Genomic DNA, 17,128 nt, shown 5'->3' with positions numbered 1-17,128 from the left:
GGGCGTGCGGCAGGGGTCGACTGTGACCCCGTCGCAGCTGCGCTTGATTCGCTAGTGATGGTCAACGGAGACCAAGGATGCAGAGGGCAGGGCGAGCGCCGGTGGCAGCGACAACCACAAGCTCGGCTGGATAATCCAGGAAACGTACCTCGCACAACCGCACTCGCGGCTTGTGACTTGGGCTGGCGATCAGCGATCAGCGATCAGTACACTGTTGGATTTTCTATAGCATACGTTCGGCCCGTCTATTTCCGTGTGGCTACATTTGAACCCACGTGGCATGGCGTTGACGGAGCGCAAGGGACGCACGCCTCATACGAGCGCCACTGCGCCCAAGGCCGTTGCGCCGACAGCAGCGCCGACCTCCGGTGCATGGACCTCGACTCTCGTGCTGCTCGTCGCCGTGCTTGCCCTGGGCGCGTCCCTCTGGCTCGTTCCGCACGACCAGCACCCGATCTTTCCGTCACGGCTCCTGTCGACGCACAACCAAACGTGGAAGACCGTGGTCGTCTACGACAATGGCAAGTCTGTCGGCGGTGTGCGCCTGTCGCTCGAGCCATCCCACGTACCGTCGGGCGCGGCGCTGGCAGCATACCTCTCGGAGCACATTGCTGTCGATGGCATTCGGCTCGTGGGCGAGCCCGACGACGTCCGCATCGTAGCCGACCGCGTCTTTACCGGCACGGGCCGCCTCGTGACGTCGTTCGACGACATTCGCGATGGCGACCGCCTCTACTTGGTGGCGCCCGGCCTTCTCTTTGTGTGGCCGTTTGTCAAGGTAGAGATGGCCACTCTCATCCTCTCCTCGACGTCATCGCCATGTAGCTAGGGCACCGCGTGCACATTCGTGCCGAGATGAGCCCGACCAACCGCGACATGATCCTCGAGTCGTTTAGCGAGAGCCCACGCGTGTTTCACGTGCACGATTTCTTCACCAACGACGAAGCCGACGCGCTGATTGCTCGCATCTTGACAATTGACGGCGAGCACGACAAGCTGCAGCAGTCGCACGTCGGGCACAAAAGCCGCGCCAAGGTCGTCTCAAGCCACCGCACGTCCGAGAACGCGTTCGATCAAGTGTCGGCGCCGGCCCTCGCGATTCGGAAGCGGTCGTTCGACTTGCTGCGGCTTCCGACGTACCAAGACGACATGTGCGACGGCCTCCAGCTGCTGCGATACCAGCAAAAGCAAGCGTACATTGCCCACACCGACTACTTTGCGTCGGGCACGAGCGACGACTGGAACTGGAACCCGAAAACCGGCGGCTCCAACCGGTTCGCGACAGTGTTCTTGTACCTCTCGAACGTCACAAGCGGCGGGCAGACGGTCTTTCCGCTCGCCGATATGCCGGAAGGCCATGTGCACCTGCCGCTGCATCCCGACGCGCACGCGCTCTTTCCCAAAGACAGCTGGGAAGCCGACATGGTCCAGAGCTGCAGTTCACGGTTACTATCAATCTATCAAGGCGCGGATCTCACGTCGTGGACAGGCTGGCGTCGTACCCGATGAAGACGCACGCCATCCTCTTTTATAGTCAAAAGCCCAACGGTAATGGGGTCTTGGCCGTGAAGAGTGACTCCCACGACGGCTAGGCGAGCTCGATCCGCGCTCACTCCACGGCGGCTGCCCCGTCCTTGACGGGACCAAGTGGTACAACGTCGTCGTCGCATCCTAGAGGCTTGAGAGCTCCAATGATTCATGTAGGGCTGCAAACCTCTGGGTGTGGAACAAGCGGCGGTACGGCCTCGACGATACGCGCGCCGACACGATCAAGGTTGTGTTTGTCAACCCGACGGACGGCCCCGTGGATCTCTTTTGGTCCGATACGAAGCTGGCGACCATCAAAGCCCATGGAGAGCAGCCCTTCTCGTCGTTCCACGGGCACCACTGGGTATGACTGGATGCTTACCGTCACCCTTGCTATGGTTGCACTAGACAATGAAGGACAGTACGTCGGGCAACGTGTTGCATTCGACCGCGCTCGACAAGGCTCTCGGCGACGCCCAAACGATCACGATTGCCGTGTAGCGTGCAGACTCGAGTTCTGTAGTGCAAGGGCCGTTAACGTTCTGGTGGATACCTTTGGTTCACGCTCCAAGGCGACGGAAGCAGCTGAGACAGCAGTCGACAAGCACCGAGCCGCGTCTCGAGGGATGCTCGCAGCGCAATGTACAATGTAAAGTCTAGAAGAGGTATGTTGGGCAGGTTACTACTCGTCGAGCTTGCGCTTGAACACTTTGGTGAGCAGCGCTTTCGAGTGGTCGCCGAGCGACGCTTGTTTGGTCTTGTCGGCGGGCGCATTTTGGCGGAACGTACGGCGAATGTTGTCCATGGCATTGGGCACCGCGATGGCTTCGGCCTTCTTGCGCTCCTCCATCTTGTCGATCTGCTTGGACTGCTCGACGCGCTCCATGAACGCTGCGTTCTCCTTCGCGGCCTGCGCGATCTCGAGCCGGAGCTTCTGGTCGCGGACGCGGTTCTCGTACGCGATCTTCTCGGTGAGGTGGGTCCACTGGAAGCCCTTGAGGAACTTGAGGTTCCAAATGTCATCGTAGTAGAACCCCCGCTTCTTGCCGCCCATGGGCTTGGTGTTGAGCGCGCTCGCGACGCGCTTGGCGACCGACTTGTGCGAAAACTCGATCCAGCCCTCGGTGAAGTTGACCTTCTTGTTGCCGCCGGCCTTGAGACGCTTCTTGCGCGCGGTCTTGTCTTCCTCGACCAAATAAATACGCTCAATGTCGCCATACTGGCTGAGCAAATGCCGGACCTTCTCCGGCTTCATGAACGGCGGCACGCGGCTCATGTAGATGACACCCTTCTTCGTCTCCTTCTTGGCCTTCTTGGCCTTCTTGGCCACCGGCGCCAAGTCGTCCTCGTCCTCGTCTTCCTCGGCAGCGTCGTTGTCGGCAGAACCAGCGTCGTCTTCAGCAGCGTCGTCTTCAGCAGCGTCGTCTTCGGCAGCGGCATCGTCGGCAGCGTCGTCTTCGGCAGAGCCAGCGCCAATGACGTCGGGTTCAACATCGTCTGCCTCCTCGGCGGATTCGTTCGTTGCCGCATCGCTCGCCTCGGCGGGTGCTTCAGCGTCGTTGGCGTCGTCTTGTTCGGACGCCGAGGACGGCTCCGCCACCGGCGCCGGCGTCGGCTTGGCCAGCGGCTTGGCGCCACGACGGGCGACCATCTTGGATCGGGCTCGGGCCATAACGGAACCAATCGAATTCTGCCAGCCAGTTATTGCAAGGAATTGCGTGTCCGGATACCGTAAAACGTAGGGCGACCGCATTAAAACGCCGCCCTCGTCGCATGTTGTATTGTATGACGCCTTTTAACTTGATTGTTGTATGGAAAAGAAAAATACGTGAAGGCAGTCCTTGATAAGCAACTTGTCTGGATAAGACTATAATCACGCCACCGATTCGGCCATGCAGCTACAAGCATAATGTACCGTGCAGAGTTGGCGCCTCCAAATCCATTTGAATCATACATCCATGTACTTGTCGCCATGTAGCTGCCAAGCAAGACCATGGGTGTTGACAGCAACCTCTTGCTGCCGCCCTTCGGGTGGCTTAAGATGCGTGGAAATAGCTCCACACAAGCTAGGATGCGACAAGCACCGCATAAACCATGCGTATCCGGATATGTTGAACGGGAATCTTCCTGGCAGTCGGCGATAACCTGGCAGACGTCGTCGCTCATCGTCATGGCACCAAGAAGCATGCTATTGCCACGGGCGCAACGATGCATGCTGCTGCTCGTGCTCGTCTTGAACATGAGCTTGCTTGCGCTGGCAGCATCGCCGGCGCCGTCCATGGCATCGACCTCCAAGGTGGTCCGCACCACTGGACCGGCCGACCCGACCTCGCCGGTTCTGGCGATGCAGGCACCGGCCAAAGAGCCCGAGTCGGCGCTCGACCATCTCGAGAAGCAGCTGCGGCTCATTGAGGACCTTGAAGAGTCGCTTCTAAACGGTCTCAACAACATTGACGCAGAGCTCTCGCGGAGCCAGCGGCCGCGACGGGACATCACCCAAGCACGCATTCGCTCCGACATTCAAGGCCTGCGCGAGAACCTACAGCTGCTTGCACGCAACCTCAACATGACGTTTTCGGAGCTGGACACGGTCGAGAAGGACACGGAGGAGAAGGCCAAGCAGCTTAACGAGGTCCTCCGGCAACAGCAAGCCGACGAGCAAGCGCACGAGATCGAGGCGCAAGGCGCGGAGGCCATCGACTACGAATCGGGTCGGCTCAAGAACCTCACGCACTCGGAGCTCTCGGCCAAGGAGCGCCAGCACCTCGAAAAGGTCGAGAACGACGCCGACCCCGCGGTAACCCATATTTTCGTATTTTCGCAGGATCGAACCCTGTACCGTCGGTAGGTGCTCCATTACGACTTCAGTCTCCTCGGGCAAATCGCCCTCCTCTTTGGCGTCTCGGCACTCGGTGGCATCGTCACTTCGTGGATCAACCTCCCGCCGACGATCGGGTACCTCGTCGGCGGCGCGGTCGTCGGTCCGTCGGGCCTCGGGCTTGTGCACCACTTCAAGGAGGTCGAGACCATCTCGCTCTTTGGCACCATTTTCCTTCTTTTTGGTATATTCGATCATTCGTATTGCTGGCATCACGCTTGTCCTAGCCCACGGCGCCGAGTACTCGGTGCAGCGCGCCGACGAGGTGCTCAAGCGATACTTGGTCGCTGGCGCGCTCTACGTGGCTGCCACCATGGTGTGCATGGCGCTTGTCGGCACGAGCCTGGGCTGGGTCTGTCGTCCGTTCCTGTTGAGTTACAAATATCTGGTGCTAGGCCCCGTCGCTCTCGGAAGGCCTCATTCTCGGAGCTGGCGTTTGCTTTACATCGACCGCGCCGCTCGCCGAGTACGTGCGCACGCAGAGCCTCCGCCACACGGTCTTTGGTCGGGTACGGCGACAATCCATAACCCTATTCGCTCATGCACGACGATAGCTCGTCACGGCCATCGTGGCGGTGCAAGACGTGCTCATGAGCTTTGCGCTTGCGACGCCCGAGTGGTTTACGCACCACGGGTCGGCCGGGCTCGTGAGCATCGCGGTGCTCAAGACGCTCTTTGCGTACGGCATTGTCGTCGGTCTCACGATCGTCTTGCATGTGTATTTTGGACAACTTGTCTGCTGCGAAAACGACGACACTGTGTACGTAGGCGCGTCGTGCCGCCGCTGCTCGCGTTTCTCGCGTCGATGGAGCAAGTCCACCATTCGCCGCTCGTTTTGCTTGGTATCGTCTCGGTGTGTCTCTTTATGGCGCTCTTCACCGAGGTACACAACCAATATTGTCTATAGTCTATATAGAATGGAGCATGTAGACGCTGGGGCTGTCGCTTGAGAGCGGCGCGTTCTTCGCCGGCCTTGCGTTTATGGGCCAAACGAATCTCAAAGTGACACTCACATCGATCCGCGTGCTCGACAACCTCTTTGGGAGTATGTTCTTTGCCTGCATTGGCATGATCCTCAACCCGGTACCCAGCCATTCCGACATGATTAGCGTATTGCTAATGCGACTAGGTTTACCTCGTCCGCAACTGCCTCCAAGTGCTTTCGATGATGCTGTGCATCGTCGTCATCAAGATCACGCTTCTTCTCGGGCTCATGACGTTTTTCCGCATCCCGATACTGCGCGCGATGAAGGCGGCGCTGAGCCTCTGCCAGGTATCGACACTGCAACGCAAAGACAACTCCAACTCAACGTCAAAAACGACTTGAACTCAACGTCCATCGCGGTGTAGGTGGGCGAGGTCGCGCTCATCTTTATGATCAAGGCGCAGGCGACGCAGCTCATCTCGCGGCCTGTGTACCTGCAATTTCTTGCGGCCACGTCGGTCTTCCTCGGGCTATCGCCGTTTTTGCACAAGAGTCTGCAGGGCCAGAGCACGTTCCACTTTGCATCGGTCGTGAGCCGAGGCAAGTCCGGTACTTGCATCGAAACTAGGTCGGGTCATAAACGAGACGTCGTAGCGGCCGACGACGACATGTTGCCGACGTCCCACGCCAACAAGTTTACATAGCTCTTTTTTTATAAACGCGCGACTCGAAATGGTGCAGTCGAGAACAGAACCATGCACACCATCGGCAACCCTACCCCTCGTGGCACCAACGCCACGCATACACCGAAGCCACAGCATAGCAGTAGGCTGTCATTGATTACCCGACTCGACGGGCTGCGATACGCCGGCAAAGTTGCCGTGTTGCAGCAGCCACCTACGAAAGCGGAGGCGCCACAGAAGCGACGCCAGGTTGCAAAGACGGGGTGCCAAGTTGAAGTTGGGACCGATTGGGACTTTGAACCCAAAAGTCATTTTTCACTTTTCATTTTTCAAAACCGAAAGCACACGTTTACGATGCAGCTCCCGAGTGCGCACCACCACATTTGCAACGACAACATCACGCCAGACGCGCAAGACGTGCTGTACCACCTCGGTCTCTCGTACTCGCAGGACAACTGCTGCGAGATCGCGTCCATCTTTGGCGACGTCAAGGTACATGTCTTCCTGTTTGACTGCATGTGTATCAACTTGATACGGTGCTAGTTTTTCGTCTGCGGCGGCAGCGCAGAGCGCATGAAGACGTTTGCGCACAAGCTCGCCGAGACACTCGACATCAAGGCGCCATTTGGCTACAGCCTCGCGCCCATTGGGTCGACGTCGCGCTACGTCATCTACAAGGTCGGCCCCGTCCTCATCGCCAACGTACGTCCTTTGTTCTTTCAATGTATCAATGTATCATTGCTGCCGTAGCACGGCATGGGCATGCCCTCGACGTCGATCCTGCTGCATGAAGTCACCAAGCTCCTCGAGCATGCGGGTGCCCAAGACGCGATCTACATCCGCATGGGCACGAGCGGCGGCGTCGGTGTCGCTGGCGGCACGGTCGTGATTTCGTCGGCCGGCCTCAACCACGAGCTCGAAGCCATCCACCGCATCCCGATTCTCGGCAAGGTCCACGAACGCGTCGCGGTGCTGGACGCGGCGATCGCGCTTGAGATTGCAGCGACGTGCGAGGCGCTCGAGCTGCCCCACACGATCGGCAAGACGCTGTCGTGCGACGACTTTTATGAGGAGCAGGGCCGCCTCGACGGCGCGATCTGCGAGTACACGAACGAGGACAAGATGGCCTTTCTCCAAAAGGCGTACGACGCCGGCACGCGCAACATTGAGATGGAAGCGCGCATGTTCGCCGCGTTCTGCCACAAGCTCAGTATTCCGGCGGCGGTCGTCTGCGTCACGCTGCTGAACCGCCTTGAAGGCGACCAGATCACGCAGCCCCACGAGGTGCTTGAGAGCTACGACCTGCGCCCGATGGCGGTGCTCCTTGCCTACATCAAGGCCAAGACGACGGCGCAAGAAGAAGACGAAGCACCGGTCGCGGAGGACGCGTAGAGTGAGTGGTCGTAGAAGGAGTGAGAGTAATAAATGCATGTACTTCTGTGCAAATGGGTCACTTGGCGACGAGAGAGATGGTTTCGGACTTGCGAATCGAGCAACGAGATCGCCGCTGTGGACGGTAACGACACTAGGTTGATGAAAGCAAGGGCGCCAACGCTGCAGGTGGCTCCGCCTAGGAGCGACAAGAAGAGACGTCGATGGGTCCCGCCAGCGTAACGACGCCAAGCGCCTCGTGCTTGGGTGCGCCACATCCTTGCCCATCCTTGCGTGTAAGCACGCAAGACACCCAACTCGTCGAACGCGCGCGCCATGGCCCAAGCACGATGCCGGCGACTCCGGCTGCCACGTATGTCTCAGTCAGATTCAGCGTCGGTTTTATCCCGCACAGCCCATAAACCCGACACTGAATCTGAAGCTATGCCAACACATTGAAGTTTGGGAAAAAGATACATGTACTGTGGTCGTACTACGTCTGAATCCTCCCAAAACGAGTTGCGAAGATGAGGCATTTATCGCCACCGGTACTATAGTATGCGGCGCACCATGACCAAGCGAATACTGGGTCGTCGATGGCATCGTCGGCGTTAGAGGTCGCTGTAGAGATCCGTCGTGCAGCGCATGACGAGGCGCCTGCTTGAAGTTGGCCGTGTCCCAGGTTGAAGAAGCCACGGCAGCAAGTCGCCGCCCAAGTTGGGCCGCACATCTTGAGGCACACTGCTCGAAAGAGTTGGACGCTCTACCCTTAGAGACTCGCCACTTGGCTGCTTTCGGGCCGCCACAGGCGGATGTCGCACGCATCTCAGTGATACAAATGCAGTCCTTGCATGCATATGACCATACTTTGATCCAGTACAACACGGCGCCCGTCGGTGACCGATATGCGTGGTGCTCTTGACGCCGCAGGGTGTACAAGAGGCAAGCGCGCTGACGATCTACCAGCGTTGTCTACTGCGGCGTCAAATACGTCGACCACCGGTGCGAAGCCGATTGGAGTGGTGGGTTTGAAACGGCCATCGTCCGAGAGCATGCCACGTCATGTAGAAAGTGCAAACTGCCGTTTCAACGCTCAGCTACTCGTGGCGGTCCGGATCAACCCGTCAATTGGGCTGTGGCGCCATCTTGAGAAACAGCCGACTGAAGTCGCGACGGAGTCCCGCAACGCTATTGCGTTGGCCAATCAGGTTGCAGACGCAGGGCCCTCACTTTGGAGCGCACTTTTGAATTTGCATTCGTCTGCACACTTCGCCTTCCCATCAGCATGGCCCACGTCCACGTCATCAACGCCAACCTCGAGAACCCGTCGACGGACGTGCTCTACCACCTCGGTCTCTCGTACTCGGAGGCCGAGCGCGACGAGTTCCGCGCCATCTTTGGTGACATCAAGTTCTTCATCTGCGGCGGCAGCGCCGAGCGCATGAAGACGTTTGCGCTCAAGCTCGCCGAGACGCTTGGCATCAAGGCGCCGTTCGGCTACAACCTCTCGCACATTGGCTCGACGTCGCGCTACACGACGTACAAGGTCGGCCCCGTCCTCATCGCCAACGTACGCCTATTGTCATTTGCATCACCGTTTGTCTCATGCCTCGTTTCCTATAGCATGGCATGGGCATGCCGTCGATCTCGATTCTCCTCCACGAAGTCACCAAGCTCCTCGAGTACGCCGGCGCGCACGACGCCATCTACATCCGCATGGGCACGAGCGGCGGCGTCGGCGTCGAAGGCGGTACCGTCGTCCTCACGTCCGAGGCGCTCAACCACGAGCTCCGCCCCGTGCACGTCGTGCCGATCCTTGGCAAGCTCCACGAACGCCCGGCCGTCCTGGACGCTGCCGTGACGGCTGAGATCGCGGCTGTTTGCGACGACATCTCGATCCCGTACGCGATTGGCAAGACGCTCTGCGCCGACGACTTTTACGAGGAGCAGGGCCGCCTCGATGGCGCGATCTGCGAGTACACGAACGAGGAGAAGCTCGCGTTCCTCCAGGTGTGCCACGACGCCGGCACGCGCAACATTGAGATGGAGAGCCGTCTCTTTGCGGCGTTCACGCACAAGCTCAACATCCCCGCGGCGGTCGTCTGCGTCACGCTGCTGAACCGCCTCGAGGGCGACCAGGTCACCAAGCCCCACTCGGTCTTGGAAGAGTACGACCTGCGCCCGATGTCGGTCGTCCTTGCCTACATCAAGTCCAAGCTCCAGCAATAAACTACTCGTCTAATTCATAATCCACTTTTGTCCTCCCTTGTGGCGCACCTTGTGTTGAACAAACCCACCTCGACACCTGGCATCGCCGGCAGCTGCTCTTGAGCACCTCGACCTCGCTCTATGAGCGTAGCAACAGCATCCCGCCGAACTGGAGCGTTCCTCGCCTACCATGCGCTACGCTTGCAGAAGACACAGGCACAACAATGCTTGAGCTCATTTCAGGGCCCCGCATTTTAGGTCGCACTACCTGCAAGGACCGAACAGAGCTTGCCGTCATGGGTCTAATGACTCTGGCCGCAAGCGCTGTCAAGCAATGCGCGAAGAGCAAGGCTCTGCGGAGCGAATGAAGAAGAAGGCGATGGCCAGTCTCGACGTGTCTACCAAGATGACGAACAACTTGTGTCTGTATGTTTGTGGAGTATATTGTCTTAATACCGCTCCCACCCAACCAATGGGTGGCAAGAGCCTGCCACTGACAATTAGAGTCCGTACGCAGTAGTTTACTCGTCCATCTCTAGTACAAGGTGGCCAAGATGGTCGAGAATGCGCAACGAGACGAGCGACAATATATTCGTAGCAGTCGATGGTGGTGCAGTTGAACGTGCGAATGCCATTCGTTGGCTGCACACCGATCAGTTCTGTGTCGACGTCCATGCGCCTACTGCGAGCAACGTGTTCGAACAACTGGAGAGACTCTAGGAAAATGGCCCCTTCGCCCAACGCATCGCGACATGCCCGTGGAGCTGAACCAAGGACATCGATGGTCGTCGCCACCGTCTCCACGCTCCTTGTCCAGCCCTGTTCAGCTGCTGTTGGTCGGTTTTGGTCCCAACGGCGTGTCAACGACCTATGCATCAACGCGCGAGGTTTGGCACTCGCCGGACAGTTCTTCTTGCCGCGTCCGTCGGAGAGCTCGTGCATTGAGGTGTGCCGGGCGACTCCAGCGATTGCTACTAGTGGTCTTGAGCGCAAGAGGCGAGCGAGCTCGATTCAACAGGTCGTCGCCGGGACACTTGTACGTGGTCAGCGTCCGGAGCTGGTCCATTGCTTTCATCGGGTCTTGCCACGTTGTTTAGCATGGCCCCACCCCTTTCTCAATCAAAGCGGTCGATGGATTGTCACATAAAAATCAGTTTTAAAATTAGACTATCCCAAAAGTTTACGGAAACGACTGCGAGACATAGGTGAAGCGCTGGAGGTCGTTGGTCGGCGCATTGCATCGCCACAGGTGCGCTTGGCTACCTTCTGCCGTCCGCATGTCGAGGCAGAAGCCAACGTGCGTCACGTGGCGGAGCTGCTGCGTACTCGCGTCGTAGCGCCACTTTTGGTTGGCGTTGGTCGCGTCGCACGCGTACAAGTGCACGACGCCGCCGTTCCAGGGCTGGTAGGCGTCGAGGCAGCGCTGCGGGTCGCCCGTGTTGGAGCGCGCGCGCCACGTGTTGTCCACGTTGTTGACGACCCACTCGTACGGGTAGCTGCCTTCGGGCGGGAACTGGATCATCTCGCCGTTCGACGATAGAAACCGGTTGTTGAAGCTGTAGAGCTTCACGATTTCTTCCGAGACCGCCAGCCACTGGTTCGGCGCTGGGTTGCCACAGGCCCACACCTGCACCTTGTTGTTCTGGCTCGGGTCGACGTCGAGGCAGAGGTTAGCGTGTGTCATGTGCTGGATGCGGTGACTGGCGCTGTCGATGCGCCAGCGCTGGTTGCCGTTCGAGGCGTCGCACTTGTACGTGTGCACCTTGTACGCACTGCCGTCGACGTAGGCGTCAAGGCACTCGTGGTTCGAGTTGACCTTGATCTGGTGCGTGCTGATGTCGTAGCTCCACTCCACGTTGGGCGACGGTCCGCGGCTCGGGCCTGCATACAAGTTGGAGTAGTACTCGGAAATGACATTGCCGGTGGCCGTGACGAGGTTGACTTGCGGCTTGAAGACGATCGGGTACGCGGCGTGGCGGGCGAGACCGCACGTACCGATGCCGCCGACGCCGCGTTGAAGCCGGACGTAGCCGTCCTCGCCCCACCATTTTCCCCACGAGTTTTTCATCTTGAAGAACGGGACACCGCCGTCGTTGCCGTAGCCAACACCGAGGAGGACGTGATCGAACCACGTGTCGCAGCCCCCCGTGATGATGCCGCCGGCGTAGTTCTTGAAGACCGGGCTCGATGAGCCAATGTCGACCGCGACCGGCTGGATGTTGAGCGCTTGCTCGAGCTCGAGCTCGCCGACAGTGCTGGCGACCGTCGTGAACGGCATCCTGATGGGCGCGCAGTTCTTCGCGCAGGCGGCTGTCGTCATTGTCCACTCGTTACTGTTGGGGTAGGCGTCAAGCGTGCACACGCCGTTGGCCGCCATCCACCCGAGCGAGAGGTCGGACCAGCCGCCGTAGCAACCATTGCCCGGCCCACAGCTGAGCGCCTGCTGGTCCGAGAAGAGCGTGAGCTGGCGGTTGTTGACTAGGCAGTAGGCACTTTCGGCCGCGGCGACCGCGGCGTACGCAAAGCACGAGCCACACACGCCTTGGTTGCGCACGGGCGCGACGCAGCCCGAGGTCGACCAGTCGACCGACGTCGTGGCCGTCGACGCCGGCAAGACCGTCGCGTCTTCGGTCTGCGTCCACGTCTCGTTGCGCGCCGGCTTGTTGCCGGCGACGTACGCTTCAAACTCGTCTTGGGTCATGAGTGCAAACGGGTTGTTTTCTGAAAAGCGCGCAAGCGGGTGCAGCTTGTTGAGCTCCGCGACCGTCTGCAGCGTCGCATTGAACGCGGCGAGCTCAGCGTCAATGTTGGTAGACTCGAGCGGGCTCGAGAGGTTGCGCCTCAGCGCCTCGAGGCCGGCGCCGCTCTGCTTCCAGACGTTCATGCGGTCGAGGAGCTCATCGCGGTCGTCGGCAACAGCGCATGTCGCCAGCGCAGCGAGAAGGTATACCAAGCGCATGCTGCGGCCGGTGGTTTTTTCGAAATGAAAGCTGTTGCACGAGACGAACGAATCACGCGCGATCTTCAACGTGAGTTACGTGGGCGGAAAGCACGTGGCAGCAGCGCCACGCAGCACATCGACAGCTGACCAAGCCAAGTCGCAAGCCAAGTCGCTCGCTCTCGCTGCCACTCGATTCGACCACACGCTGGCGTAGGAAGCCACCTAAGACTCCAAACGAATGGCTGCAAGAGAGTACTGGACTGCGCGAGCGCCGAGCCTGCGACATCTGTCGCCAACTACTGTACTCCGTCACCACGACACGTGATAGTCGTACGGCTCCTGCGTTGCATGGGCCTCCTTTGGTTGCTAAAGGAACTTGAAGCTGGCGACGCCAAGTCGCTTGGATGCTACCGACAGCGCTGTACCAGTACCAACAGTAATCGTATACATGTAGAAGTATCTGTCTCGGGCTTCCTGTGCCGGTCGGTGGGCGCCAAAGAACGGCGCCGTCGCAGCTGGCACCACGATGGGCGGCGGGCGCCAAATATTTCATTGCGACTTGCGTGCATTGCTCATCACACGTCTATAAGACGAGCTAATATGAGGAGGAGAATGGCAGTGAGCACGAAGCGCTGACGTCGCGGTAGCGCCGAGCTCATCTGTACCAAGTGCTTTGTACTGCGCCCCTCTTTGTTGTCCAACGCAGTACTACGCGATGAGCGCAAGTAACCAGTGCCTCAAGCTACTCGGCTCCTTTGGCCTCGATCAAAACCAAAAGACGGGAGCCGACCCAGTTGCTCACGCAGCATCCATAATAGGGCCATCGTTGGCGTCAGCACCCAGAGCTTTATAGTGTCGGTGCAGCAAAGTACAGCGTCCGAATCTGAGCTCAGTGTCGCACTGGCGTCCTGCCAAGCTATCGTCACTAGCCAGGCACACTTCGGACGCGTCTTTGCTCGCTTCGCTAAAAACGCTAACTCAGCGTAGTTGCGGGCGGGACCCTCCGCCCACTGCCCGACAAGGTCGTTCGAACGCATGGCGCGCCAGCATGCCCATCACATTTCTAGGGGGTCCCTACAGGGTGGTACCCGAAAGACCTTTTTTGATGGGGGCTTGACGGCCTGTCGAATTGAATGGCAATGGTTATGTAAAAATGAGGTCCACCCCCCCGCAGGACCGCTTGAGCTGACGGCAAAAGTTGACAGCTTCTTGCTATGCCTTGCGCCGCGTGTGGCCGACCGACGGCGCCGGCGCGCTGCAGTCGATGCCAGAGCGTGTGGTACTGCGGGCGCGACTGCCAGCGAAGCCATTGGAAGACGCACAAGCCGACGTGCACGCCGGTTGGCGTCCAGAATTTGTACGACCTCGCGCGGCCTCGATTTGCCGCATGCGTACATGCACGTGCGCATGTGCTACGAGGTGCTGCGCAACATGTACATGGACGAACCGCTCGTCGCGGTCTTCAACGGCGCCGAGTCGACCCAGCCGCCATCGTCTGCAGACATTATGGCGCGCGTCCAAAGCTTCCCTGCCCACTCGTGGTACCATGCAGCAAAAGACGGCGACACGCGCGAGCGTGACCGCGACGACTGCGTCTACGACCCGCGCATCCACCACACGTTCACCAACACGTTTGTGGGCGACGACATGCCGGCGCTGCCGCCGGGCGAGACCCACATTGCGATCGGCTTTGTCGACCTCTCCTACCTCACCTCGGTCGCATTGACGTCGGCGGATTCGAGCAACCCTGCGCACTGGGTCGGGATCGAAGGGTCCATCTACTGCGTCGCCAAGACGCGTGTGATCCTCGCGATGCTCCTCGGAAAGGCCTCCGTGGATGCGATTCTGCAAGTAAGGTACTCGTCGTGCTGGCTGCAGTCGACTCTGACTGCGTTCCAAGCCGGCGTCGCGCCCGTCTTGCTTGATAGCGACCATTTGACGTCGTCGGTGCGCGACCTCTTGACGCACTGGCAAGCGTGCGTCCCGAGCGTGGAAACCGCGCGCAACGAGTGGAAGCGCAAGCTTGACAACCAGTCGCTGTGTGCGTCGGCCACCTTTGCCTCGCCGAATGACCGTATGAGCGCGCTCGAGTATGCGCTGACGGGCCAGCTCCTTGGCGCGGACGTGGGCAGCGTCACGATGAGCGGTGTGCCGTCGTCGCATCCGTCGTCCCGAGCGTGCATGGAGTCAATCTTCCATGCGGTCGATGTCGATGCGTTTCTGAGTCTCCACGTCACGTCACGTGCGCCTGGCCGGACGCTCATGGACGCGTGCGCCGACTACCTGCGGTCGCGCATCGCGCGCCTCCAGCATCATCTCGTGAGTGGCTTTGTCGTTGTCGAGATTTGGCCGCCGACGACCTTGCGTGCGCGGGATACCCTCGAGCTGCAGCTCATCAAGGCGTACGAGCCGCACTCGATATCGTGGGGCAACGTTGGCGACTACATGTCGCAGGCGTCCTTCCACGCCATGGCGAAAGCGTGCAGCCACAGCAACAGATCCAAGGCCCCAACGCTCCACTCGTGCTACTTCATGAACTGGCCGCGCTTGACCAAAGGCGCAATGCTTCTCGACAACCGCATGGACGATGCGATGCAGCGGCTGCTCGACGCGACGCGCGATGAGATTGCGGCCTTGTACATGTCGCGCCCCGGCTACGCGTGCCTCGGGTCGCCACGGCAAGACCTCTTGACGACGATCCTTGTCCACGGTCTCGCGAAAACATATGCCTCCAAGTGCGTCGAGCAGTTTCCCAAGTACGGCGCGCATGTGCTCAAGCACGGCATGCGCCCGTACAACTGCTTGGCGTACGCGAACGTCAGCCTTTTCTTCGACTGGCAGTTTGCCCTCTAAGATACGCGTCGCCTGGTTGTGTCAATAAATACACTCGTACAATTATCACACTACACACTATAATAGAGTTGTGAATGCCATGTCGATTCAAGTTCTTCTTTATCAGTAGAATTTCCTGCCGTACACGCCAATTTGGCGCCAAGTTGAAGTTGGTTGCCAGGATGCTGGTCAGTGGGCGTGCCACGTCATGGTCGTTGGAACCACTTTGTAACGGTCCATTCCACATGACGTACAAGAGCACGTCGTCGACGGACCCGGAAGACGAGGGGAACGAACCGTGGCGAGTCACGCTATTGCGCGCGCTCATCCACGGCGACTTGGAGAGTGCTAACTACGAATATTGTCGTCAGCCTGATGGACAATGTGTCTGTCTAGTCATGACGCGCGATCTCACGAGCCACGTGCATGCGATTGCGCAGAAGCTCACGACGCACATGAGCCGCGCCAAGCTCGAGTGGGAGACTCTGTACTGGTGCGTACACGCTCAGACTATGTGCAAGACTTGGGTGCTGTCACTTGCCATTGCGCGTAGGTGGCAGCTGCAGGACGCGACCCCGCTCTTCATCGCCTCGCTCTTTGCCCACCCGCCGCTTGTACGCTGGCTCCTTAAACACGGCGCCGACCGGTACATGAACCCGCGACGAATACGACTCATTGCAGTGGGGCATAGCACCATGCCTTGCTATTTGGGCCAAACCGCGCTGGACCTCTGCGGCGAGCACTCGGACGACGCCGACGCGATCGATCAGTGCTCGCGCTTGCTCAAAAACTCGGCGAAAAGCATGCGTCTTCCTACTGGACGAGGCCGTCATGCCGTGTATGCTAGTCCCAAACGCACCGGAGCGCACCGAGGCCACGTGCCACATCTCAACCGAGCATGTCTTTCGCCATATTCAAGTCGCTGAAGAGAATGAAAAGGGCGTCCTTCGGCTCGTCGATAAGCGCGTGCCCTATACGCTGTACAAGTGCATTCTGAACCTGCGCTGGGCGACGCCGCTCAGCAACGGCAGCATGATTGAGAAATACGAAGTCCGGTACCGCGTCCACGTCCCCGGCGAGAAATCCATGGTAGATGCACAGATTGTCATGCATGCTGTAGACGACAGTGTTGTCGTGGGTAGGTGCGCGGGTGGCGCAGCCAAACGACGACGCACTCGCGGCTGCGTGACACGCAGGCCATCACGATCGAAGGCCTCCAACTCGAAACGTGCTTTGATGTCTCGGTGCGGGCGCAGAACGCTGTCGGGCGCGGCGACTGGAGTACGATCGAGCTCGTGACGACGCCGAGTCATCCAAGCGGCGACGACACCCACTAATGCCAGCAAGAAAGGACTGAGATTATGTGATTTTGTTTATATGTACATGCGTCACCTAGTTAGCCCGCCTTGTAGATCAGGATGGCCTTTTCGTTGTAGTAAAAGTAGACAAAGTTGCGCGTGACGTGCGTGACGTACGAGCCAAAGTTGCGGCCAATGCACACGACCCAGGACGGGTCCCACGCCTTGTCGAGGTGGTCGCGGATGTCTTCGCAGACCGCGAGCCCGTGCTTCTCCCACTCCTCCGTGTCGTACTGCCCGAGGCGCGACGTCGTGTGCTTGATCACGTCTTCGAGCACGTCGTCCTCCATGTCGCACGGCGTCTTGACCCGCGCGCCCCACATGTGTCGCCAGCTCGGCGCTTCGCCCATCGCTGGCAAAAGCAAAGATACGCGACGGTTCGCAATGTGAGATAATAGTGTGACG

General features: G+C 59.3%; 9 protein-coding genes across 9 annotated transcripts; 6 read left to right on the top strand and 3 right to left on the bottom strand.

Annotated features, from left to right (window-relative positions):
* Positions 1-280: 280 nt before the first annotated feature.
* On the top strand, positions 281-2,028 carry SDRG_00241 (hypothetical protein; the record flags this gene model as incomplete). Its single annotated transcript, XM_008605709.1, has 6 exons — positions 281-778; positions 826-1,445; positions 1,490-1,548; positions 1,593-1,650; positions 1,705-1,891; positions 1,936-2,028. The coding sequence occupies 6 exons, from the start codon at positions 281-283 to the stop codon at positions 2,026-2,028; spliced, it is 1,515 nt and encodes a 504-aa protein (XP_008603931.1).
* Positions 2,029-2,031: 3 nt separating this feature from the next.
* On the bottom strand, positions 2,032-3,221 carry SDRG_00240 (hypothetical protein). The gene has a single exon (XM_008605708.1). It carries the CDS (start codon positions 3,197-3,199, stop codon positions 2,210-2,212), a length of 990 nt encoding a protein of 329 aa, XP_008603930.1. The 5' UTR covers positions 3,200-3,221; the 3' UTR covers positions 2,032-2,209.
* Positions 3,222-3,643: 422 nt separating this feature from the next.
* SDRG_00239 (hypothetical protein) lies at positions 3,644-6,153 on the top strand. The gene is made up of 10 exons (XM_008605707.1): positions 3,644-4,324; positions 4,376-4,589; positions 4,633-4,757; positions 4,801-4,914; positions 4,960-5,123; positions 5,174-5,288; positions 5,336-5,488; positions 5,535-5,678; positions 5,756-5,939; positions 5,985-6,153. Exons 1-10 carry the CDS (start codon positions 3,698-3,700, stop codon positions 6,032-6,034), a joined length of 1,890 nt encoding a protein of 629 aa, XP_008603929.1. The 5' UTR covers positions 3,644-3,697; the 3' UTR covers positions 6,035-6,153.
* Positions 6,154-6,272: 119 nt separating this feature from the next.
* On the top strand, positions 6,273-7,466 carry SDRG_00238 (uridine phosphorylase). Its single transcript, XM_008605706.1, has 3 exons — positions 6,273-6,505; positions 6,557-6,715; positions 6,764-7,466. Exons 1-3 carry the CDS (start codon positions 6,368-6,370, stop codon positions 7,403-7,405), a joined length of 939 nt encoding a protein of 312 aa, XP_008603928.1. The 5' UTR covers positions 6,273-6,367; the 3' UTR covers positions 7,406-7,466.
* Positions 7,467-8,494: 1,028 nt separating this feature from the next.
* SDRG_00237 (uridine phosphorylase) lies at positions 8,495-9,650 on the top strand. Its single transcript, XM_008605705.1, has 2 exons — positions 8,495-8,954; positions 9,008-9,650. Exons 1-2 carry the CDS (start codon positions 8,670-8,672, stop codon positions 9,611-9,613), a joined length of 891 nt encoding a protein of 296 aa, XP_008603927.1. The 5' UTR covers positions 8,495-8,669; the 3' UTR covers positions 9,614-9,650.
* A 1,078-nt stretch (positions 9,651-10,728) lies between these two features.
* Positions 10,729-12,588, bottom strand: SDRG_00236 (hypothetical protein). The gene has a single exon (XM_008605704.1). It carries the CDS (start codon positions 12,549-12,551, stop codon positions 10,773-10,775), a length of 1,779 nt encoding a protein of 592 aa, XP_008603926.1. The 5' UTR covers positions 12,552-12,588; the 3' UTR covers positions 10,729-10,772.
* Positions 12,589-13,433: 845 nt separating this feature from the next.
* On the top strand, positions 13,434-15,479 carry SDRG_00235 (hypothetical protein). The gene has a single exon (XM_008605703.1). The coding sequence runs from the start codon at positions 13,569-13,571 to the stop codon at positions 15,384-15,386; it is 1,818 nt and encodes a 605-aa protein (XP_008603925.1). The 5' UTR covers positions 13,434-13,568; the 3' UTR covers positions 15,387-15,479.
* Positions 15,480-15,610: 131 nt separating this feature from the next.
* Positions 15,611-16,732, top strand: SDRG_00234 (hypothetical protein; the record flags this gene model as incomplete). Its single annotated transcript, XM_008605702.1, has 6 exons — positions 15,611-15,710; positions 15,762-15,858; positions 15,919-16,011; positions 16,057-16,166; positions 16,213-16,454; positions 16,508-16,732. 6 exons carry the CDS (start codon positions 15,611-15,613, stop codon positions 16,700-16,702), a joined length of 837 nt encoding a protein of 278 aa, XP_008603924.1. The 3' UTR covers positions 16,703-16,732.
* Positions 16,612-17,100, bottom strand: SDRG_00233 (hypothetical protein). The gene has a single exon (XM_008605701.1). It carries the CDS (start codon positions 17,071-17,073, stop codon positions 16,762-16,764), a length of 312 nt encoding a protein of 103 aa, XP_008603923.1. The 5' UTR covers positions 17,074-17,100; the 3' UTR covers positions 16,612-16,761.
* Between the last annotated feature and the right edge of the window lie 28 nt (positions 17,101-17,128).

The sequence above is a fragment of the Saprolegnia diclina genome, assembly GCF_000281045.1.
Source record: "Saprolegnia diclina VS20 unplaced genomic scaffold supercont1.1, whole genome shotgun sequence".
NCBI lineage: Eukaryota > Oomycota > Saprolegniomycetes > Saprolegniales > Saprolegniaceae > Saprolegnia > Saprolegnia diclina.
The sequence above is the reverse complement of the archived record's forward strand: the minus strand, read 5'-3'. Positions and strand labels throughout refer to the sequence as shown.